The 25,511-nt window shown below is 45.4% G+C and overlaps 1 protein-coding gene and 1 long non-coding RNA gene across 7 annotated transcripts in view; both read right to left on the bottom strand.

Moving 5' to 3' along the window:
* Znf236 (zinc finger protein 236) overlaps window positions 1-6,493 on the bottom strand; it is an 89,951-nt gene extending 83,458 nt beyond the window's left edge. For all 6 annotated transcript variants that reach the window (XM_041640813.1, XM_041640814.1, XM_041640815.1 and 3 more), the window contains exons 1-2: window positions 6,033-6,493; window positions 906-1,048 (exon numbers count right to left, since the gene is read on the bottom strand). In XM_041640813.1, the coding sequence (XP_041496747.1) occupies window positions 906-1,048; window positions 6,033-6,087 (198 nt within the window). In that variant the 5' untranslated portion in view covers window positions 6,088-6,493. The remainder of the gene's footprint in view (window positions 1-905; window positions 1,049-6,032) is intronic.
* A 1,508-nt stretch (window positions 6,494-8,001) lies between these two features.
* LOC121440129 overlaps window positions 8,002-25,511 on the bottom strand; it is a 33,012-nt gene continuing 15,502 nt past the window's right edge. The window contains exons 2-4 of the long non-coding RNA XR_005973329.1: window positions 17,464-17,568; window positions 8,567-8,660; window positions 8,002-8,479 (exon numbers count right to left, since the gene is read on the bottom strand). This is a non-coding gene — a long non-coding RNA (uncharacterized LOC121440129). The remainder of the gene's footprint in view (window positions 8,480-8,566; window positions 8,661-17,463; window positions 17,569-25,511) is intronic.

The raw sequence follows: 25,511 nt of genomic DNA, 5'->3' as shown, positions 1-25,511 counted from the left end.
GACACTGAAATGAATCCATTGGGTTGTAGCCCTGTGAGACATGAGGAAATTCAGCCCAGTAGATGGGTTTTCCTCCTGCTTCTAACAACTCATTCATTGTAAACAAAACCACTTCTAGAAAAACAAATAACCATGGACATTTTCCTCTAGATTTCAACAGTTGCTTCTCTCAGTCCAAAGTTCCCTCTACATGGAAACATTCTCTCTCTTACCTGTAAAAAGAAAGGCAAAGCAATGGCTGGTATCTCTCTGCAGCCTTTCAGACTGGGAAAGCACAGCCATGTCTTCCACCATCACCATGAGACAGCACGTCACAGTGAAATCTGAGCCTCTCCAGGAGACCAGCTCCCATTCTCTAAGCAAAGGAAAGTCAGCTAGCCCTTTCAACTGCACTTTCAAGCTGCTTCCCATCTATTTTCACTATGTCATATCTGGAAGGATTAGCAAAAAAGGGTTCAACTCTCTCTTTAAAAGGACACACAGGGAATGAAGGGAAAAAAGGAGCAGCTCAATAGCAGAACATATGCCAAACACCATAAGGTCCTGCGTATAATCCTCACCGCCAGTCATCTCCAAAAGACAGTACTGACTCCTGTTAAACAAATGTAAAGCCTCCAGAATGCCATAAAGACAACTTGAAAGCAAAATACCCTCTAAGGAAAAAAGCATGTCAAAATAACCACCCTGAATGCAGTTGTATAGGAAACCAAGATATCAAAAAGTCTTATTTCACTGTCTGCTCAAAAATAATTTCAATACAGACATTCACTAGAGCAGTGTCAAAAGAACGGCAAAATGTTTACATACTATGAAATGAGCTATAATTCTATAATTCTGTCTTACATGACTCTGTAGCACCTCCAATTTCAGAGCGCTCGTTCTGGAGGCCTCTTGGAAATACCCACCTTGTCATTTTGCTCATGTTCCCTCATGTGACGCTGAAACTGAGACTCTTTTGGAAAAGACAGCAAACAGATCTCACATTTGTGGAAGCTTGGTATCTGACAGTCATCGTCAAGGTCATCATCATTTAACGCCAAAACTCCATCTACAAAATCCGTAAGTACAGACAAGGAGCACCAGGTGTTAGTCCACTACATAAACAAAACTAAATCATTTGGCTACTTTAATTTTTCATATTGCTATTTTACACTTATAGATGTTTTGCCTGCATGCATGTCTTACACACCTCTGGCATGCTGTGCCCTCAGAGGCCAGAAGAGGCCATGAGGTCCCCTAGAACTTGAGTTATAAATGGTTGTAAAGTGACATGTGGGTGCTGGAAATTGAACCCAGGTCCTCTGGAAGAACAGTGAGTGCTCTCTGGCCCCCCATTTGGCTATTATTAAAAACAGAAATTTATAAGAGACTTGAATTTGAAAAATGGACACATTAGAGTTTAGAAATGAGAAATCTTGGGATGCCTGTGATATGGGACAAAAAAATTCAAAATACTTCGCAGGATTTCTAGAAACCTGAAACTAATTTCCTAAGGCAACACACACACACACAGACACACACACACAGATACACACACACAGACACACACACAGACACACACACACAGACACACACAGACACACACACAGACACACAGACACACACAGACACACACAGACACACACACACAGACACACACACACAGACACACAGACACATACACAGACACACACACAGACACACACACAGACACACACACAGACACACACACACAGACACACACACACAGACACACACACACAGACACACACACACACAGACACACACACACAGACACACACACACAGACACACACACAGACACACACACACACAGACACACACACAGACACACACACACACGCACACACACACACACAGACACACACACACACACACACACACACACACACACACGAAGGTTCCTTGAACTTTGCCAGCATGTGAAATCTAACTCACAATAAATGCAGGCAAAACACCAATGCAAATAAAAATAAACAATTTTTTTAAAAAAAGAACATATCAGCTTCCTATACCACTCAGTAGGCTCAACTCTATAAAAATATAAAAGCCTCCAACTGTGAACTCTTTATCGCTGAAAATTGCTGCAAAGAAAGAGTAAGTCAAAAAGAAAAACTCTTGTTCTCTCAGATAGTGAGAAACTGCAATCCTTTGTTTGGTCAATTATAGTGGCACAAAAGGATTTCCCACACAGGGATAATACTTCAAACTTAAAAGTATTTTTAGAAGTATCAAAAAATATAACAATATAGTACAGGTACTCATAAATTTGCCAAAAATGTCGAATAAAGACTTTTTAAATAATTACAATTTTTAAAGTATATACATCTCAAATTTTGAGATTAGGACATAAAATAAATAATATTTCAGAACTATACAAGAATGACAAATAAATTACAGGCCATTTTATATCAAATCTGGGAACCGGCAAAGGAGTTCAGTTGAGAGAGTTACCATACATGGGGCCCTGGGTTCAATCCCAAGAACCACAGAGGTGCACATTGGTAAATCCAGCTCTTAGGAGATGGATTTAGAGCGGACAGAATTTCAAGGTCATGCAGACAAGATGTGCCCACTTATGCAATAGTGGCCTGGAGGCTAAAGCGGTAACCAAGTACTTTTTGGCTGGATTTGAAGACTGCTCCATAGAAGGCAATTTAGGCCTGGTCTGAAACCTGGCTCCAGAGATCACAGACCTAAGTGGTAAAGCTAGGTCTCAAGTTTTGCTAACTAAATATGTCCACTGCTTTCTAAATATTTATACGCAGACTAGTAAATACTACATGTAGGAAATCGGTTTTTATATATCAAAGAAAACTATCAATAAAATTCTCACGTTCTTACTACTAGCTACAGAATGGAGAGAACATCTGCCAGTCCATTAAGAAATCATATAACTCAACTCTCAAAAGTGGCCCATATCTAATCCCAACACTTGGGAGATGAACACAAGAGGATTACCATGAATTTGAGCCCATGTGAACTATGCATAAGATGTCAGCCTGGCCTAGTGTGAGACTCTTTCTCAAAACTTAAAATAATCAGGAGGCTGGAGAGGGCTCGGTAGTTAAGAGCACTTATTGCTCTTGTACCTCCAAGTACCAGGCATGCATGTTGTGCATGTACATACATGCAGGCAAAACACTCACAAGCATCAAATAAAATAAACCTAATTTCTTTTAAATCAGTTTGCTGCCTTAACATAACAAATTTTTATAAAAAATATTTTAACAAAATTTCTTACAAATCTTTTTTTTATTATTATTTAGACAGAGTCTAACTACGTATCCCTGACTGGCCTGGAACTTGGAAACCCACCTACCTGTACTGCCCAATTGCTGGGATTAAAGGCATGTACCCCCACGCCTCGTTTACAAAGCTTTTAACGTATGACTTAATAAAGTAAAGCTGGGCCAGGTGGTGGTGGTGCACCCCTTCAATCCCAGCACTCGGGAGGCAGAGGCAGGCGAATCTCTGTAAATTCGAGGTCAGCCTGGTCTACAGAGTGAGCTCCAGGACAGCCAGGACTGTTTCACAGAGAAACCCTGTCTCAAAAAAAAAAAAAAAAGGAAAGCTGGATGTAGAGTTTGGCTGGATGTGTGACCCAACAGTCACAGTCTGGTACACCCCAGAACACTACAAGCTAAACTGGCTTCGGTTATACCCACAACTGCTTTCATGTAACTAAAGTACATAAATGTTAGCCAAGTGAAGTCAAATACCCTTAATAACACTATAAAAACATTTATTTTACATCCTTCTGAAAGCACCACAGCCTGAGAACCACCGTGGTGAGCCTGACTGCTGTAAGGTTGCCTCCAAACAAGTCTAAGGAAGATCTCTCTGAACAAGCCACAACACTTGGGGTGTGCAGTAAAAGATGGTCTCCCAAAAGAGGGTATCAAAAAGGCCAAAAGCAAAGAACAAAAGCCTCCCCCCCCCAAAAAAAAGTCAAAATTGGCACCATCAAGGATAGCAGCAATAATTGGTGGCAGAGTGAAGAGAGCTGAGACGGAGGCCAAAGGGTTTGGGGGGATGTGAGGTTTAATCAGAACCCTGAGCTGACCTCCTGTGAAGTTTAACCAGGGTATGGCCCGAGATGGTCCACCATGAAAAGTGAGAGACTGAGAGAGATGAACAACAGAGTCCAGTTTGAAAGCCCCACCTTTGGGGCTGTGGGGTCCTTGGAAAGGTGCGGAGGGTTGCGAACCCAGTTCTCAGGAAGCAGCTACAAACTTAGCTATGGAGCTGGAGAGACGGTGCAGTATGTTTAAAAAAAAAAAAAAGAAGCACTTGCCAACAATCATACACAATAAAAAAGAATGCAACTAAATTTTTTTTAAAGAGACTTAGTTATGAAATGTCTTGAGAAACAAGAGAAACAGAATTAAGTCTTCGATTTGGTCCTTTGTGGGCAGTGCTACCATCTGGTGAAATGTAGAGCCCGGAGAGGAAGGAACTCTCAGCCTTGACTCAACGGGAATTTCACATTCTTTCTCTCTAACCCTCTTCACACTGCACCTTACATTAATATTAGCATAAAACATGTTATCCTAAACAAACACCATAAACACAGGAGCACGCGCGCGCAGACACACACACACACACACACACACACACTTGTATGAAAATACGGCCAAGGCCGAAGCGGTGAGCTATTAGTCATCGATGAACAGTCTGGGCAATTAATCTCATCCAGATACCTGCTAACATTACCATACAGCCACCATTGCTCCAAGCAGTCCATGAAAACAACAGTGTATGAAATCTGTGAAATCGCTGGCTGTAGTGCATAAACGTGTTCAGATTGACCTATCGACACGCCTGTTGACTCTGTAGTAACTTCTTGGGTGTCCTGTGCCCAAGCTCGCACTGATGCCAGCTCCTCACCCATCTTAGGTGACCGTAGGCGTCCGCACCTGGGCTCCCTGATGACAGCTCTCGAAGCTCGGGGCACTCATCCCCAAGGACAGTCAAACCCTGAGTCACTAAGCAGCAACCGGCTATGTAAACGTAATAGAAGTTGGGGCGATTCACCTTCCATTGCGTCCCAGACAGGCACCGCCTTCCCAGCGCCTAAGCAGGGTCCTTTCCCAGGAAGCTTGACTGCACAAACCGCCCAGGGCTGCTTCGGGACCACAAACGTTGGGACTCCGGGGCAGGTAGTTCCCAAGACTGAGACTAAACCCTGGCTCTCACAGCTGAGCTCGGCGCCTCTCAACCCGATGACCCCCATCCCATCTCAAAAGAACGCGGTGGCAATAGATGCCTGTTTCCTCCTCCTCGCGCTGGAGGAGGGGCCCCCACTAAGTGCCAGGCTGAGGGGAGGCGACGGTGTGGGTGACATTTTCCCCATCACTTCGCCCGCTGTAAAACTGTGCACTTCTTCCCGAAGAAGAAATAGGCCCCAGTTATAGCAAACGAATTCAGCCAGCGAGGCAGAAACGGCCGAGGGGAAATGCTGCCCCCGAGGCCTACTGTGCGCAGGAGAGCCTACTGTGTGCACCCCCACCCCCGCGGGACCCCCCTCCAGGTCCTGGTTCCCCGACGGTCTGGGGTTCCTTAGAAACGCGGAACCCGGACACACCGGAAGAGCGGGCACTCCCTCGGGCCTGCGCCAGGGACGGCCGAGGCCGACAGGGGACGGGCGGAAGGGACAGGGAGACATGGAGGGAGGGGACTGAGGGGACCACGACGCTGAGCTGAGCGGAGGGAGCCCGCGGCATGGAGGGCGGGGGACTGCCTGGAGGATCAGGACTCGGGAGGGCGGTGAGGAGATTCGCAGGACAGGGGCTCGGGGAGGGAGCCGACAGGAACTCGGGAGAAGGAGGAGGAGGAAGCCGCCGCCCGCGCCGCCGCCCCCGCTCCGCCACGGCCCGGAAAGTAGGCCCAGCGCGGAGGGGCCCGGCCGCGGCGCCCGTATCCGTCCGCCCGCGCTGCGCCCGCCCGGCCAGTCGCCGCCGCCCGCCCTCCGCGCCGCTCCCGGCGCACCCCGCGCCCATCCGGGGACTCGGTGGCCGCCGCGGGCCTTACCGGAGTCGCCGCGCGCCGCACCGTCCCGGGACTTCGGGGGGCGGCCCCGCGGCATCGTCGCGGCGGCCCACCCCTCACTCGCGCTCTCCCTCGGCGGGCGGGCGCGCACGCGCGGCACCGGGCGGGCGAGCGAGCGAGCGGGCGGGCTGCGGGTCGCGGCCGGACCCAGCCCGCCGGGCTCACAGGGCTACGGCGCCCGGACGCTCGGGCAGCAGAGCTCGGACCGCGCCGGCCTCGGCGGGTTCCATGGCCCGCGGGCCGCGGCGGGGGCGTTAGGAGCGGGCAGTGGGGGGCGGGGGCGCCGTTGTGCGCATGCGCGGCCTGCCAGGCGGCGGCGTCACCTGGCTCGGCGATCCGCCGGGCTCGGAGGCTTGCAGGCTGGCAGCCTGAGTGTGCAGTCGGCCCCGGAGGCCTTTCGGTGCCCCCGACTGTGCCCGGACAGCCGACCGGCTCACCCCTGCATTCCCCCCATCCCGGGAAATGGAAACGATCCCAGTGTGGTTTGGTTGTCACGCGCTTGTCTACGTTCACTTGTGTTTACTTACTTGACAGTCACCTCTGATCCCGAGCAGACAAAGTGCCCCAGCACATCTTTCTACTCGGGACTCCTTTGTAAGCATCCCTGCCCAGACCTCCGGAGTGACGGAAGGCCAGGGAAGGAAGCCTACCCACAGAGATGCCAGTGGACTACCGGTAACGGGCGGTCTTGGAGATGCACCGCTCACAGGCTCCCTTCAGGTGTGTCTTTTTGGCGACTTTGTTGTCCCCTTTAACTCAGTGATCCATTCACAGCGGCACAGGTTAAGAATCTCGCAGAGTGTGGTGACTCACCGTTAATCCCAACAGTTGGAAGCCTAAGACAGCAAGATGGAAAAGTGTAAAGTTGAAGCCTACCTGGGCTATCTGGTAAGTTCCAGGCTTAAGTGAGACCTTCTGTCAAAATGTAAATAAATAAATAATAAAGAACGAATGATCAGAGAAAGGAATGACCATTTTGTGTTAATATGATCTCAGAATTGATCTTCAGGCAAAGCTTTATTCGTTAAAACACAAAATATCAATACATGCCATGTTTACTGAGGCATACGAAAAAAAAGTCTATAAGCTGAGTGATTGGCGCCTGGGTTATGGAACAATAAAGACACAAGACCAGGGGGTGGTGGTGAACACCTTTAATCCCATCAGTTGGAAGGCAGAGGCAGGCGGATGTCTGTGAGTTCGAGGTCAACTTGGTCTACACAGCTAGTTCCAGGACAGAATCCAAAGCTACAGAAAAATCCTGTCTCGAAAAAACAAAAACAAAAAAGACACAAAACTAGAATAAATGTTTAAAAAGTCAAAAGATTTGTAAGATCTGAAGAAAAGCTAGATAACAGATCAAATGTTAAAATAGGAGTTCAAAAATCTTAGACTAAGGAGACGGCTTCCTGGGGGACAGAATTCCTCAGGAAAGCCTAGCAACCAAGTTCCCAAACCCTAGGTGAAACTGACTCCCAGAGCTGCCCTCTCACCGCACCCAGGCCCCACACAACAACAATATATTCTTTTAAAACAACGTACCAGGGTAATTTTTGAGAACAAGATTGGTTACAACTAGAAAAGTTGAAAAGAGTCTTTTGAAGTGCAAGCCTTTAATCCCAGCACTTGGGAGACAGAGGTAGGCAAATCTCTGTGAGTTTGAGACCAGCCTTATCTACACAGCTAGTTCCAGGATAGCCAGAGTTACACAGAAAAACCCTGTCACAAAATAAATAAATAAATATATAGATAAATAAAACACCTAACAAGTTTTTAAGTAAATCAGTAGTCCTTCACAGAAAATGCCTCTAGTCTTTCCAGTTCTTACAGGGGACCAAATTCAGTTCCCAGCACACATTCTGACTTGGGTTACAGCCACCTATAACTTCAGCTCCAAGGAATCTAACAGCCTCTTTTGGCTTCTGAAGGCAGTGCACTCATGTACAAATCCACATAGACATAAATATAGGTTAATTTTTTATTTTAAGATTTTTTTTGGCATTTATGACTCTACTTGAATTGTACATATATATGAATGTATATCCTGTTTGGCTGTAAGAAGGATTTGAAACAATTTTGTAAGAAATGTATGTAAGGTGAAGAAATAAATGAATGAATTATGATAAAGGGGGGAAGGAGGGAGTCAGAGACAGTATGATACTAACCCAATAAGTCATACAGTAATACAAGTGAATTAAAAGCTGGGCTCCAGGCTCCTTAGTCCAAGCAGAAAAGATTCGCTCACAGTCACACCAACCTGTGGTTTGGATGATACGTAGTCTCTCTAATGGAGCTGAAGTGGACTTTTCCAGTTACTCCTTTGTGTAGTTACTACAGTTTCACATAGTAAAGTTGCCATGCTGGGTGCGTTATCAGGCAGCAGGATCCCTACCATTGTTCTCTACAGCTGATTCTTCATTGCATCTCTCCTAGAAAACAGTTACCTCGTGTCAGGAAAACTTAGGGGAAGCAAGGGTCTCAACAACACAGAGTGAACAACTTTCTCATGGTCTTACCATGAAATGTAGAACCCACAGAAAGTGACTGTTATACTTAAAGATGGGATGGTCCTGCAGGATTCCTGCTTCATGAAAGAGTCTTCCAGACATTCTGTGGGGCACAGAAAAAAGCAACTGATGAATTTTGCCAAAATAGGCAGCACAGTCCTTCAGATTTCCTGTTTCACTGAGAAATCTGCCAGAGACTATGGGCCTGTGGGCTAAAGATGAATGCCCCAACATTACAGGAAAACTTTGGGTGACTGTTCAGACAGTCAGATATCTCTGACATTTCTAGATTTTTGGAAGTTGCTTACAGTGCATTTCCTGTTTACTTAGGTAATATTATATACCTCTAGGGTCTTTGATGGAGTTGAAGTCTAGATAGTTATAATTATAGTTTTCCTCAGTTACGATAAAAGATAAATTATATGTGAAACATGTAGATTGGCAAAGATAGGTGATAAAGTATTTTCTTTAACTTTGCCAAATATAAATAGGCTAAATATTATAATTCTTGCTTATTACCTGCTTTGTTATATGTAATTTTACAATGTTAAAGTTAAAACTTTCCTTTTTAATTAGCCAGAAAAGGGGAGATGATGTAGGATATCTTTCTGTATGCTGTGAATATGTGTCTCTCTCATTGGTTGGTGAATAAAGCTGTTTGAGAAAGGTGGGAAATCCAAACAAAGGTACAGAGAGTAAAAAATCGGAGTTAGGGAGATGCCATGTAGCTGCTGAAGGAGTAACATCCTGGAACATCACAGTAAGCCATAACCTCTGGACAATGTACAGATTAATAGAAATGAATTAATTTAATTGTGAGAGCTAATCAGTAATATGCCTGAGTCATTGCCCAAACAGTTATAACTGATATTGAGGCTCTGAGCGGTTATTTTATAAGTAGCTACGGGGACCCACGAGCAGGAAAGAAAAACATTCAACTACACCCCTCCCCTGAAATAGTTTGTCTTTGCTCTTTATTAATTGTTATGGGTACAGTGTTCTGTCTGCTTGTATGTCTGCAGACCAGAAGAGGGCACCAGATCTCATTATAGGTGGTTGTGAGCCACCACGTGGTTGCTGGGAATTGAACTCAGGACATCTGAAAGAGCAGCCTGTGCCCTTAACCTCTGAGCCATCTCTCCAGGGTTTCAACAACCAACGCTGTTCCACTCTTCTGGCTGGGTACCCAACAGGCTCAGTAGGAGCAGCTGCCCCCTGCTTGAGCTGCCTCTGGAAAGACATGGATGACCACCTCCAAATGCCCTAGTTCCCTGAATGTCTCTCCTCCTCTTTAACTGCTGTGTGTGGTGTCTCGCAGACTCATGATGGGGTCCCTGTGTGTGTATCTCCCCGCTTACATTCCCAGAAATTCTTTAGTCTCAGGAATTGATTTTAGAAATTGTTTTTTTTTTTTTGTTTTGTTTTTTTGTTTTTCGAGACAGGGTTTCGCTGTGGCTTTGGAGCCTGTCCTGGAACTAGCTCTTGTAAACCAGGCTGGTCTTGAACTCACAGAGATCCGCCTGCCTCTGCCTCCCGAGTGCTGGGATTAAAGGCGTGCGCCACCATCGCCCGGCTAGAAATTGTTTTAATAATACGATTTCAGCCTCTTTTTAGGAATTATCCATTTTTGGCAGCCTTTCTAAAATTATTTCATACCTTGTCTCTCCACTCTAGCTAAGTTCTTAATTTTTCTGCAACTAATTTTACCCTTGTAGCCAATTAGCTACCCACTCAAACTGGTGGCTCAATTTTCTCTATCTTTTGTATTTTGATTATTTTTTTTAAAGATTTACTTATTAAGTATACAACATTCTGCCTCCGTGTATGCCCACACATCAGAAGAGGGTGCCAGATCTCATTACAAATGGTTGTGAGCCACCATGTGGTTGCTGGGAATTGAACTCAGGACCTCTGGAAGAGCAGCCAGTGCTCTTAACCACTAAGCCATCTCTCCAGCCCCTATTTTGATTATTTTTAAAACGTGCTTCTTCAATGAAATTTTTTCAGTTTCTGACATCCATTTATTATCTTTAGTGGTAAAAACAGGCAGCTTATTAAAGAATAGAAAGGCAGTCCCAATGGAAGTGGGCTAAAGTCCCAGGGAAGGTCCTCAAATCAAAGCTTGTTTGCTTACTATTTGTTTGCTTAGATCTCACTTAGCCCTGAGTGACTTGGCTCTCACCAGGCAGCCCAAGCCTTAAATTTACAGTAATCTTTCTGTCTCGGCCTCCCAAGTGCTGCAATAAGAGGAATAATTTCAATTTTTCCAACTTGTAATTATAAAGTTACCAAGCATACAAAAAGTTTGGAAAACAAAATAAATACCCTGATCCAACTGTTCTTGATATTTTTTTCCCTTATCATTTTTTTACAGATTTTGTTGAACTGTTTGAAATAAATTGCATGCAGCATCTTACCCATAAATAATTCCGTAGAAATTTTCTTCAGCAGTCACAGAGCCATGGTTAATTTTTTATATATTTGAAAGCAGCTAACTCCTAACATTATCTAGCCCACATTCATATTTTTCCATTTGTCCTGATAATGTCTTATTTTCTTACTTTTTAATTAGGATTGAGTGAGAGTTTATGTCTAATTTAAATTTTGCTTGCTTGTTTGTTTTTGGAAAAGGGTTTCACTATGTAGACCAACCTGACCATAGAGATCTACCTGCCTCTGGCCTCTTGAGTACTGAAATTAAAGGCATGTACCACAACACCCAACCTCATGCTTAAAATTTTAGAATATCCTGTGAGCCACCCAGTGGTTGCTGGAAATTGAAGCCAGGTCCTCCAGAAGAGGAGACAATGCTCTTAACCACATAGCCACCTCTCTAGCCCCCAAGTTATGATTTTTTAAAAAATAGATAAAATGGCAGCCACATCCAAATTAGAATTTGCTATGATAGTTCATTCCGACTCAAGTCTCCAAGCACATGGAGGGTGAGAAAGAGGCAGGAAGTGAGAATAAACTTTGTCCCCTGTAATGGGGCCTTCAGGTATCACAGGGATGGCTGCTAGTCAACATGAGACTCCCCTGTGCACCAAGCACCTGGTGAGACTTCAAAGGCAGAATCCCATGCTTGCAGGCCGTCACTGTTAGCCAAGGCCATGTGCCATTCTGTAAAGTTCCTCTGTTAGTGTGCTTTTGTAGAACCTGCTCTCCCCGCCTTCAAAGGTTATTTTACTGTGGTAGTTTAAAAAGAAAATGGCCTCCAAAGGGAGTGGTACTATCAGGAGGTGTGGCTTTGTTGGAGTAGGTGTGGCCTTATTGGAGGAAGTGTGTCACAGTGTAGGTGAGCTTTGAGTGCTGTGCGGAAGCTACTCCCAGTGTCAGAGATAAGCTGTTGCCTGCAAGATGGAGGACTGTCAGCTGCTTCTCCAGTACAGTCTGCCTGCTCCCCACCATGATGATAGTGGACTGAACCTCTGAAACCATAAGCAAGCCACCCCAATAAAATGTTTTTGTTTTAAGAGTTGCTGTGCTCATGCTGTCTTATCTCTTCACAACAATAGAAACCCTAACTAAGACACATACATGCAGGCCCCAGGCTAACAGGCTCCCTCCCTCTCCCTACCAGTCAGGAATCAGGCAGCTTGACTGCAATCGTACTGTGGACTACTTATTAATCACATGACCTAGAACCTCTCCCTCTGAAACGTGAGAAGGGACCCTGCATTCTTCTTAATGTTCGGAACCCTCCTCATGGCCCCTATCATGCTTCTGTCCACCTTCCCATGAAGTTAATAACACTTGGATCGTTTATCCAAAAACATATTCTACTACAGTGTTCCCCTGGAACCCCAAACCCAAACCTCTCTGTTAGGACCAGAGAGAAGCAAGCACTCTGATACCGCCTCTAATAGGATGTTGGGACAGAATGCATGTCAAGCTTTGTTGGGGACTGCGGGCCACCAGACCCTGAATTTCTTGAAAAAAAAAAAACAAACTTGTTTTCCTCTACTCTGAGCAGCCTTCAGCTGCTCTGAGCACGAGACCCTAATGGTAGGGGAGTGGGTTCTGATGGGTCTGCCGCTGGAAGATCCCGAGAGCTGGGGCATGGCCAGAGCCCTATATAAGCTACACCTGAGCACAATAAAGTGGGCATTCTTGGCATTCTTGTCTCAAGGATGACCCCATGGCCCTGTCTGTCTGTCTGTCTCTGTGTTTGTATGTTTTTAAATTTTCAGCCTAGTTCCTGTAGCGAGTAGAGCTCTGAACAGAACCGGTGTAGTTTTACAAAGCTTCTCATGTGAAAACTTGCAGAAATACAGTAGTAGCTTCCTTAAGATTCAAATGACAGCAGCTGCTGAAGAGATGGCTCCGCAGTCAAGAGCACTGGCTGCTCTTCCAAAGCACTTGGCTTCAAGTCCCAATACCTGGGGACATGGCAGCTCACAACTGTCTGGAACTGAACTCCAGGTCCAGGGGCTCTGATACCCTCTTCTGGCCTCATGCATCAGGCATGTACATGGTACTCAGACATACATGCAGGCAAAACATGTAAATATTTTTTTCTAATTTTAAGTAAAAACAGATTTGGCCCTGGAAACAACTAAAGAAGGGACAGGCAAAGCATTGGAATTCTGAATAAAATCATTTTGGTTTGTCCTCTCGTGTTTTTATGTAACTCTGTGGTGATTTAAATGAGAATGTCCCCCATAGGTTCAGAACATTTGGCCCCCATTGGTGGCACTGTTTGAGTATGTTTAGGAGATATGGCCTTGCTGGAAGAAGTATGTGCCAGTGCTGGAATGCAGACTCCACACCCTGCTAACACACACTGCTCTGCCCCCTAAAGGCTGCACACCCTACTAACACACTGCTCTGCCCCCTAAATGCTGCACACCCTGCTAACACACACTACTCTGCCACCTAAAGGCTGGAGCACAGACCCCACACCCTGCTAACACACTGCTCTGCCCCCTTAAATGCTGGAGTTCAGACCCCACACCCTGCTAACACACTGCTCTGCCCTCTAAATGCTGGAGTGCAGACCCCATACCCTGCTGGCCCGGTGCTAGAAATCAAACTAAGGACTTCCTCTGTGCTAGGCAAGCACTCCACTGTTGAAATACGGAGCGGCGGGCTGTGTCCCGCCACCCGGCTAGCTTTACCCAAAATAATTACACGGAAACTGTATTCTTTTAAACACTGCCTGACCCATTAGTTTCAGTTTCTTATTGGCTAGCTTTTACATATTGATCTAACCCATTTCTATTAATCTGTGTAGCCCACGAGCTGGCTTACCAGGAATGATCTTAACCTCCGTCTGTCTGGAGTGGGAGAATCATGGCGACTCCCTGACTCAGCTTCTTTCTCCCAGCATTCCGTTCTGTTTTACTCCACCTACTTAAGGGTTGGCCTATCAAATGGGTCTAGGCAGTTTCTTTATTAATAAGAAATCACTCCCACATCATTTCCCCTTTTTCTGTTTAAACAAAAAAGAAAGGCTTTAACTTTAACATAGTAAAATTACATATAGCAAAACAGTTATCAAGCAAGAATTACAGTTACAATATTTATATCTATTTTATCTTTTATCATAACTAAGGAAAACTATAACTATCTATTTATTCTTCAACTCCATCAAAGACTCCAGAAGGATATAATACTACCTAAGTAAACAAGAAATAAGAAAACTCTAGAAATGACAGAGACATCTTGCTTCCTGGACAGTCACCCAAAGTTCTTTTGTACCTTTGGGGCATCCATCTTCAGCCTTCAGGCCCAAAGTATCCAGCAGATATTTCCATGAAGCAGGAAATTCCAAAGACAGTTCAGTCACTATCTGCTGTGTCCTGCAGAATGTCTCGCAGACTCTTTCATGAGTCATGAACCCCGAAAGACCATCTCACCTTTAGGCAAGTTTAGCAGTCCTCTCTCTGCGGGTTCTCTGTGTCCATTTTATGCAACAGTCCAGGCAAGAGCAGTTTCTTGCCCAAATGGCTATCAAACTCCATCAGGATCCTCTTCGATGCCCATCTTCCTCTCGAAGTAGATTGGTGCTGCCAGGAGCAGACGTGTCTCATTGTCATGAAAAGTCCTAAGTTATTAAAATATTTTAAATGCCATATTCTGTAGCCTTTGAGAGATATGAAGAATGCCTATCTGAAATATATCTCTATATATCTAGAAAATCTAAGTAACATGACTACAAACTTGACTATTATGATTATCCATCAACAACCTATATTTCCTATTATACATTACATTTTAAAAGAACTACACAATCACAATACCTTAATCAATATCAGAAATACATATACATATAACAAAATTGACCTTAAAATCCACACCAATTCAAATTATTCATACCTATATCATTTCCCCCTTTAAATGTAAAAGAACATTTATAAACAATATTTTGGGAACATGGGCACAGTTTTTTCTCTCCAAACTGCTTCCTGCTGAATGGGGGCGTCGTTAATGAGGTCTTTCATGGTATAACCTGTGTGCTAGTTTCATCTCAGTTGGCAGTTGAGCAAAGTAATTTTTTGAAGAGGTTCACAACAACCTTTCAGGAGGGCGTGGTCTATCATACCAAATTGTAATAGAAGAAATCCACAGGGTTTGGTCCTCTGTGAAAACAAAAGAAGACCCTCTCCAAAGCATCATATTCTTAAACCCAAATTTTGAAATCGTAATACCCTTATATCCATTCTGGTTTAGCTTAGCAGCCCATGTAATGAAATGTCTCTCTGTACTTAGCTCCTTTACAGTCAAAAATTTTAAAGAAAGCACAATGTACATAATCCAGACTCTCTGTGAATTTTCCATTTTTACGTGGCTTATTTTTCTTTATTTCTTTTAATCTCTTAACTATCTGTACTCTGTCTCTTTAAAGACTTTACCTTTTTTTAAAACCATTAACTTCATTTTCTATATTCTTTTTCTTCTCTCTCTCAAGCCTTCGTACATTTATCCAACAGTGTGGTATTTTATGTCTGAATCTGTTTTATTGTGAATCTCTAACATTTTTTTACTATCCAGGAGCATTTCTTAAAATGTTTAGCAGTTCTTAAAAACTTAAGTTGCACCATGTACAGGTAATACGGTACCGCCTGTGTCCTGCCCAGTTGAAACCTTAAATGCGCTGTTTTTATGGTAATTACGGTAGTTCCTGCCTGAGACCAGCACAGTTCAAGCATGGCAGAGCTGAGCCAAGCTGCTCCTGCCTCAGAGCCATTTGGTGCCCCTGAGCCACACACAGTTCCAGGCACACAGCAGTCCACATTGCCATCAAGCAAGCCGTAGAGCTTTACTCCAAATGCTCCATTCAAAAGCTCTGTCTCCCACAGGAGCCAGACAGAGATCGCAATGGCGGCACAGCCCAGAAAGTCGGCATTTTAAAACAGCCAGTTTTTTCCTGCTGCTGAGTCAGGACAATTTCTTTGCGGCACACAACCCACAAACAGCAAAAACCTGTCTTAAATTCTCTCTCTCTCCTTTTTAAGTCCTCTCAGGTTTTACGTGGAGTTCATTAGCACGTTGGGTACCACTCTGTTGAAATAAGGAGCGGCGGGCTGTGTCCCGCCACCCGGCTAGCTTTACCCAAAATAATTACACGGAAACTGTATTCTTTTAAACACTGCCTGACCCATTAGTTTCAGTTTCTTATTGGCTAGCTTTTACATATTGATCTAACCCATTTCTATTAATCTGTGTAGCCCACGAGCTGGCTTACCAGGAATGATCTTAACCTCCGTCTGTCTGGAGTGGGAGAATCATGGCGACTCCCTGACTCAGCTTCTTTCTCCCAGCATTCCGTTCTGTTTTACTCCACCTACCTAAGGGTTGGCCTATCAAATGGGTCTAGGCAGTTTCTTTATTAATAAGAAATCACTCCCACATCACTCCACTGACTGAGCTATATCCTCAAGCCCATCTATGTTCTCTTACTAACAAAAGGATACAGTGACCTGAGATTCAATTTGGAGGCATTTTGCCATGTACCCGTTGATCCTTGTGAGTCACCCGGCTTTATCCACGAGAATGCTGAGACCTACAAGTGTCAAGTAACATCCTTTGTCTAGTTCATGGAGAATGTGCTGCAGAGCCGTTCTTCAGATTTCCTGGCCAGTGCTTTCTCCATGTGATATGTGATATTTTCTGCTCAATTTCAATTGTCATGTTTATCTTTATCTCCAACCTGGAGCTCTCTTTAGTTCTTGACAATTTGGCTTTTTTGATTTTGTTTGTTTGTTTGTGTTTGTTTTGTTCTGCACCAACCTAGCCTTTAGACAAAAGTAATGAACTCTTTCCTCTCCACCCACACTGGGGATGCATAGACAGTGTGCACACATTCATCACAGGTCAGCGGTCCAGTCATGCTCCCGTTTTTATCACTAAGGACTTCTCTGTGGTAGGAAGCAGTACTGGGCTATAAAAGAAGCACAGGGCATGTATGTTCCCTGACCCTGCACACTCCTGGGCAGAGGACACAAACCTTCCTCGGAAGGGACGATTACACTTGTCCCTCTGATAGGAGGACACGGCTTTCCCCAGACCCCACGTCTAGCCTCTCGCCTCAGGGAAATCAAATGTAGGTTTACGTGGTGTGATTGTGACATAAATCTTAGTGTTTCCATTTCTGTAAGCCGTTCTGGGCAGTGCGCATTATGAAGCTCAGTGACAGCTATCATTTTGAAAGCAGGATGAATGCGTGGGTTCCACGAACAAACACATGGCATGCTGGAGCGTTGCAGGGACTGGCCACTGCCGCAGGTTCCTGGCTGCTCGCCCTTGTCTGGCAATGTCAGTTTGGAAAGCTACTTTGCTTTCCAGCTGTGACGGTTTGGTGATTTTTCTCCTGAACAGACATGGACATACTTTCCTGTTTGGAGGAGGCTACTCTCCTGTGTGAAATTCCTCTCTCAACCTTTCTACCATCAAGTTTGGCTCACCTGCCCAGGTAGGACAGAAAGGATGCTCCAGACCTCCATTCCCTCAAATCTCAGGAAATGTCAGCATTCTATACAGCCAGCAGCCAGGAGTGACAGTCTGTGAAGCTGAAAAACAACATAGTTTCACTACATGAAACAGGTGTCAAGCAGGATCACCCCAGGAGATCACTTCACTTTTCTGGGTGTTAGACTACTAAAGGGAACCACCATCCTGTCACTCCTCAAGGACTCCACGGGCTAACGTGAGACATCCATCACTCCCTTTCTCCCGGAAGTCGGCTGGATGAGGGGGTTGAGAGTCAGCAGGCACCCTGCAGGGCCGGGCCCTGCCTGCTCACCAGCCTAATCACAGACAGGAGTTACTCTTCTTTATAATGAAGTTTATCATCACTGGGCATCTTTGCTGCCACACCAGCATCCTGATACCATGGACTAGCCCCTCACAGGTGAGGTGGGGCACACTAGGGCACCCTCCCACTCTCCTCTCTAAGCCCTGGGTACTCAAGCCCAGCAGCGTCTTCTGCTTAGCCTGGAGCCAGGAAGGGAGGAAGCAGGAAAGATGCCCGGTGACAACTTATTTGCCTGTCCCTACGGACACAGGCATACTCACCCTCCCTTTTTTGAGACAAGAACTTATGTAGCCCAGGCTGGCCACAAACTTTCTAAATGGCTAAGAATGACTGAGAACATGACTTGCACATGTATTTAGTGGGGTGGGGGTTAGTGATGGGTGTGTGTATGTGGGACCCAGCCATGGACAAGCTCAATAGAGGTCTGAGTCTCAGTAGCTCACCCTAAAGCAATACTTGATTCCAAGAAAGGCCACAAACTGAGACCACCCAGCACCACCCAGAAACTGACCATCCAAAGGAAATTCCTAACATTCCAACCGTTGTAGATAAGGTCATCTGCCAGCACACACCCATCATGTTTCACTAGGACATCCCTAGATAAATGTCAGCCAACCAGGGGTTCTGAATCCTGGGAAATCCCTCACCCCAACTCCTGCTATTATAAAAGCCCCACCCCAACTGAGCTCAGGGCTGTCCAATTGCACCAATACGTTGGACTCACAGAGAGTCTGAGTTTGAGCTTGAACAAGAATAAAGGCTCTTTGCTTTTACATACAGGACTCGTCTCCTAGTTGGTTTTTGGGACACTTTGTGATCTGTGCGTAGCATGCACTAGCACGCATATGCTAAAGCAAGCCTGGAGAGAAAGAGGACAGCTTGGAGTCAGTTCTCTACCTCCATCATGTGGGCTCTAGAGCTCAAACTTAGGTAGCATACTTCTGGTGAGCCACCTCTCTGCCCATGACCTTGAACTTCTGGTCCTAGAGCTGCGCTTAACCAGCCTCCTGTGACACCATTTGTCCTCCAGGCAGGCTCTGGCAGGGACTGTCTCACCGCCCAGCTCCAAGGACTTGTTCACGGTTGCTTATTTACTCTCAGGCTCTCCCTGCTTTCTAGGTAGCTAGGCTTCCTCCCCTGCCAACAGCCCTCCCAGAATCTTGGCTTCCTCAAGACCCTCCCTGGACTGCTGCCTCCTAGGGGTGGCAACTCTCCTAGTCACCTGTCTGCTCCATCCTCCCCAGAGAGACTTCTTGTGGGTCTGTCGGGAGCTCTAGTTCTAGTCCTAGCACAGCTGGAACCCAGGCTTTCAATCACCTGTGAGGCTCACAGCCCTCCTTTGTAATGGCGGTGTTCCCTATGGTGGCTATGATCGCTTGTCTGAACTGATCAGTGCTTTCCCTGCCTTTGACCCCATTAATGCTCCCAATTCAGGTGGTCTCCAGAGACACAGGGTTTCACCTCCAAGTCAGAGCCTGGCCTCAAACCTCACTGTTAGCCTTCCTCACCCCATTACTGTCCCTGCTGCCTCTTCTCTTCTGCTGGCAGAGTTTTGGAGTTTCGGTCTGTCCTTTTCATTCCTACACGCAAAGAATTCTGTTTTGCCGATTCCCACACTGCGGAACCGAGAAGAGCTCACTCTGCCATTGAGGTGCACCGTAAAGCTACTGGCACGCACAGTTCTGAGAGGGCTGATGGGAGCCCCGTCTGTACACAGTAAGTGTAACCTCAAGATGCTGCTGCCCAGTTCTGGGCAGATACAAAGGGCCCACAGTGGGGAGAGGAGCAGAGAGTTTCACCTTCCCGGTGACCTCCCCCCGCAAGAAGGATTCTCAGAGTCAAAGCTCCAGGCTTTGACTCGCCTGAAAGAGACGTCTCTGAGCACGCCCAGGGGTGAATTGACTTGTTTGTGTTCACTGATGTGGGAAGATCATCTGAATTGTAGGTGGAACCTGATGGTGACACTGGGGACACACTCGCATCCATTGCTCTCTTCCGACTGAGGACCCTGTAATGTGACCAGCTGCTTCAAGTTCTCCCTGGCTTACTTCCCTAACATGAGAGGCTGTGGCTTGAACTGTGAGCCCAAATAAACCCCTTTGCCCAGAAAGAGTTGTTTACTTATTTTCTCCCGGTTGCTCTTGTCGGAGTATTTTATGGTAGCCACAGGGCAAGAGACTAGGTCACCATCATCCCGCTGTGTTCCAATCTCAAAGCCCCGCGGAACATCATGCGGCCCACCTCCCGTGAGCACCCAGCTGCGTACATTCGACACTTTTTTACTCCCGTGAGCACCCAGCCGCGTACATTCGACACTTTTTTACTGTTGTGTAAATTGCATTTCACTCACTTTCAGTGCTGCACAAGTTCAGTTTTAGATCTAGAATGTTCTCTACGGGTTTCCAGTCGGAGCACTTGGTCTCCAGCTGCCGGCACCATCTTGGGTGACTGGAACCTTTCTGAGGCAGAGCCTGGCTGGAGGAAGTAGGTCACCACTAGAGGGAGGCACGCCTCTGAAGTCTGTAGTCCAGCTCGGGCTCTGGTCAGACCAGCTTTCTGGGCTGCAGCCATAGGAACATCCACTGTCGCAGGTCCCTGCCGCCACGGACAGAGCTGCCCAGCCTCCCTTCCTTCCCTGTGGTGGACTTGAAATGTTGCTCCTAAAACTAGAACGAAAGAAATCTTTCTCCTTCCTCGAGCTGTTTCTATGACCAGCTGTTTTGGTCATAGTCTAACACAGAAGTAAGTATTCCAATAACTATAATTTTTTTCTCTTGCAAAAAAAATTAATTATTATTTTTGCTGTTTTGTCGTTCGGGCTGTTGTAAATGACGCCACCCAGCGCTCTTGCAGTTGCCCCCCCCCCCCACTGTAAAAGCACGTTGCTGTGATTTCTTACCATCTCCAGTGTGCTTGTTACACACAATTTTCCTGTCTCTCTGTGCCATCCACGTTTTCATCACAATTCTCACCGGTGGACCTCTTAATTTGTGATAGCCTGGGAGGTTTTCCTTTCCCACTGATGTCCCTGTTTTTAATTTTGCCCCTTTAAAATTAGGTTGACAAATTGTTTTTTTTTTTTCAAGATAGGTAGCCCAGACCGGTCTTGAACTATCATAGCTGGGGATGACTTGAACTTCTGACCCTCTTGCCTCCACACCCTGAGTCCTGGGGTTACAGGTGTGCATCTGCACAACACACACACACACACACACACACACACACACACACAGTTGCACAGATGTGGAGGTCAGAGGAGAACCGTGTGGAGTCATTTTCTTTTCCCTGCAGGTGAACTCCGAGGATGGCCCTGAGGTCACCAAGCTTTTGTGGCTAGCGTCTTACCCACCGAGCCCTCTCACTGACCCCGTCAGTGTGTTTGATGCGAGCCAATCGGAAACCGTGCCTTCTACACATTTAGGCTAGGCCGAGAATAACAGGGCTGAATCAGGCACAGTTAGAAGTTAAGGGAAAGGATGGAAAAGGGACAGAGTGGGGGTGGGGATCAGGATAGTGCCACCTAGTGGTAACACATCGCAGCCCGGAAATCTCAGAGCTGCCATTTCCTACCCAGGCCTGACCTCCAGTGGTGGGTGGATGGCAAGGCGGGAGCTTTGAATAACCCAGTCCTGATTGAGGCTTTAAAAAGGGAATAGACTTTGGTGTTTATAGTCTACCCTACTCTCTACCACGTGCGCAAACACTGGTGGCTCTCTCCAGCCCGGAGGGTCTAGGATCAGTTCTACAGCAACACCAGAAAAGTCAGAGTCAGGCAGCAGGGTCCCTGTGGCCAACTGTTACTCAGTCTTGCATGTTTAGCCACTTCACTTCCCCGACACCCATTTCCTGATCTCTTCAGAGCAGGCACTGGCCATCTCCATAGTTGTGATGCTCCTGCAATTCTAGACTTATTGAGGCTTTGCTTTGATTCACAGAAAACTGTTTCTCAGAAAACTACAAAACAGCAGGATTCCTCCTACGTCAGCGGCCCAGAAAGAAAGCATTTGCTCTGTCTCCATGGAGACCTGAGACAGACAAATGGCCCTTCAGGTCACCATGACAACAAGCGGAGTACAAGTGCACTCTCATGAGCAGTTGAACACACTTGGCATTAGTAACAAGTGCACACATGGTACACACAAACACACCCACAACTTACATACATACACATGAAGAAGAGGCAAAAAAAAAATCTGTATTTGCCTAAGCTACACAAGGCCCTGGGTTCAATCCTCACTACCACAGAGACTGGTCATGGTGGCCTATATCTATAATCCCAGAACTCTGAAGGTGGAGACAGAAAGATCAAGGATTCTCGGTCATTTTCAGTTACATGGTGAGTTTGAGACCAACCAGGGCAATTTGAAATCCTATCTCAAAAGGCAAGCAAACAAGCAAGTTATCTGGGAATCTCTTCTAAAGAGCATGATAGTTAGTGTGTAGCTTCTATTTTTGGATCCTTAATATGTTATAATTACATAGTCAGCCAATAGGAATTCAGAGATTTCTTACTTAAAATGAAACACACTAATTAGCCCAGACACATTTTTTTTTTTCCTGAAAATACATGGTAGCTGTCTTAGTTTGGGTTTCTATTGCTACCTTCAATGAGAGTGGGGTGGGGTAAGGGGTAGGAGACAGGGAGGAGGCATGCCTCAAGCACACATTTATAGCTGTGACTGCTGAAGTACTGAGTCAGTACTGAGTGAGCTACACACACACACACACACACACACACACACACACATGCATGTGCACACACACGCACACACAAGCACACCCTCAGTCCTCCCTCCCCTATCCAATGCTGGGCATTCCTTATCCCTTTTGCTTTCTTCCCAAGCCTCCACTCTAACCAGTTACCCAGGGCTAAATAACCTTCCTTGAGGTCTAGGAGAAGACTAAGAAAGAAGAGGAGACACTTCATGTTTTTTTGTTTTTGTTTGTTTGTTTGTTTTTTGGCATTGGTATTATTTTTTTTTAATTTATTTATTTATTAAGGATTTCTGCCTCCTCCCCGCCACCACCTCCCATTTCCCTCCCCCTCCCCCGATCAAGTCCCCCTCCCACATCTGCTCGAAGAGGACACTTCATGTTTTGTAGACTTTCAAATGGGTAAGAGTCGAGCCGAACATGGTAGTATATGCCTTTAGTCTCGGTACTCGAAAGACAGGGTTCTCAGTGAGTCTCACAGTTGAAGGCCACCCAGGACTACGTAGTGAGACTCTGTCACAGAAGCCTACCCTGGACGAAGATGTGCTTTCCTCTGGATCACAACACAGAAGGATTTTCAACATCCCTCTCTCTGTTTCTTCCCAAGGTGCCTTGGGAAGACAGAGGTCAAGATGGAGGGATGCTGAACTCCACATCCAGCAGTGTTCTTGGTCACAAGCTTCTAGATGTGACTTGTGCTCTGGAAGAAGGAAATACTAGAGATTGCTACAGTGGCCTTGTTAGAGGCCCGGGGATGCTGTAAGGAAAAACAGAGGCTAGTTCTAGCCACAGAAGACTTGATGCCAAGGACTATTTTATATTATCAGAGTAATACTTGACTGTGCATTAACAGGGAGTGAGCTCAGCTTGGGTCCTGTGGATCAAGGTCATTTGAGAGCAGACCTCAGCCTGACATAACCTAATAATAAGAGGAGGAGTCTCTGACCATCACTGCCAACGCTCAAGCTGCTGCTCCTCAAGTGGTGCAGAGACCCAGAGGCTGTCTCTCCCAGGCCATGCAAGCAGGAAGTCACAGAAGGATGGGAGCAGCCATTGGTGCTCACAGTAGAGAGCCGCAACAGGCTAGGGAAGCTGTGCCTCTGCCCTCCACAGGGACTGGGGCTGTTGTAACAGCAATGGCCTCACAGAGCAACAGAAGAGCTGCCAGGGACTGCGTCCTCACCATAGGTCTAGTTTGTAATCTGTGCACCGTTCAACCACTCAGCAACTCTGTGGACTCAGGCAAAATGGCAGCTGTGTGAAAACATCTCTTGCCTTTAGAACTGAACCTTTTTTTAATTTTATTTTATTTATTATGTATATAGTATTCTGAGCACCAGATCTTATTATAGATGGGTGTGAGTCATCATGTGGTTGCTGTGAATTGAACTCAGGACCTCAGGAACAGCAGTCAGTTCTCTTAACCTCTGAGCCATCTCTCCAGCCTGAGACTGAACCTTTTTAAAGGAAGATCTTTCTGTATTTTGTGGTTATTTTGTTGTTGTTGTTGTTGTTGTTGTTTGTTTGTTTGTTTTTCAAGACCTGGCTGTCCTGGAATTTGATAATGTAGACCAAGCTGGCCTCTAACACAGAGATTCAACTGCCTCTGCCTCCCGAGTGCCCGAATTAAAGGCATATGCCACATGCCCAACTATTTTTTTTATGTCTTTGAATTTTTTTTAAATGTGTATGAATATTTGCCTGTATATATGTCTGTGTATTATGTGTGTGTCTGGGGCCCATTGAGGTCAGAAGAGGTTGTCAGATCCCCTGGAATTAGAATTACAGATATTTGTGAGCCTCCATGTAGGTGCTTGGATTTAGTAGGCAGACTTTTTATTACCTCCTGCCAGTTCCCAAAGAGCATACATGGAAACTCAATACTAGTTATAAATGTTTGGCCAATAGCTTAGGCTTATTACTAACTAGCTCTTGCAAGTTAAGTTAACCCATTTCTATTCATCTACGTTCTGCTACATGGTGTTACCTCTCTTTCGTCTTGTACCTCCTGTTTCCTCTCTGGGTCTCACTGGCAACTTTTTTGATCCACCCTTCTTTTTTTCAGAGTCCTTAGTCTTGTTCTCCCACCTAACCTTATTCTGTGTAGCAATTGTCCCGTCAACTCTAGTAAACCAATCACAGCAACATATATTCACACAGTGTAATGGAATATTCTACATTTCTCTCTTTTTGTCTAATTAGAAAAAAAGTTTTAATTTTAACATAGTAAAATTATATACTGAAAAAACAGTTATTACATAAGAATTACAGTTACAATAGCCAGTCCATTTGTATTTGAAAAATTTAGAGAAAATATTATTTATCTTATTTTTTTGTGACTCTAAATATTTATACTTAATTTACCTTTTATAAAAACTAAAGAAAACTTTATAATTATCTAAACTTCAACTCCTTCAAAGACCCCAGGGTGAAAATGTTCTCTAAGGACAAGGACATCTGACTGTCTGGACAGTCACCCAAAGTTCTTCTGTAATGTTGGGGCACCCACCTTTGTATATCTGACAGACTTTTTTGAGAGGCAGGGAATTTTGAAGAACTGCCCTTCCTAACCTAGAGTGAATCCACAGCTTCTCTCTCTCTCTCTCTTTTTTTTTTTTTTTTTTTTTTTTTGCTTTTTTTCGAGACAGGGTTTCTCTGTGGTTTTGGTGCCTGTCCTGGAACTAGCTCTTATAGACCAGGCTGGTCTTGAACTCACAGAGATCTGCCTGCTTCTGCCTCCCAAGTGCTGGGATTAAAGGCGTGCACCACCACCGCCCGGCTCCACAGCTTCTCATGTTCTGTGAAAATAAAAACATAACCTCTCTCCCAAAGCAACACACCTTTTGACTTCCAATTTGAAGCCAAGATATTTTTAAAATACGTAGGTTGGTTTAATCTAGAAATTTCCACAATCCAATGTTTCTTAGCAGCTGTCATTTCATTAGCAATCAGAAAACCTAACGATAACAAACACAATCACATATA

This window comes from Microtus oregoni, unplaced genomic scaffold, assembly GCF_018167655.1.
Source record: "Microtus oregoni isolate MIOR12 unplaced genomic scaffold, Mior012 000065F_ref0000479, whole genome shotgun sequence".
Classification (NCBI taxonomy): Eukaryota; Metazoa; Chordata; class Mammalia; order Rodentia; family Cricetidae; genus Microtus; species Microtus oregoni.
Note: the sequence above shows the minus strand (reverse complement) of the source record. Positions and strands in the feature narration are given on the sequence as shown.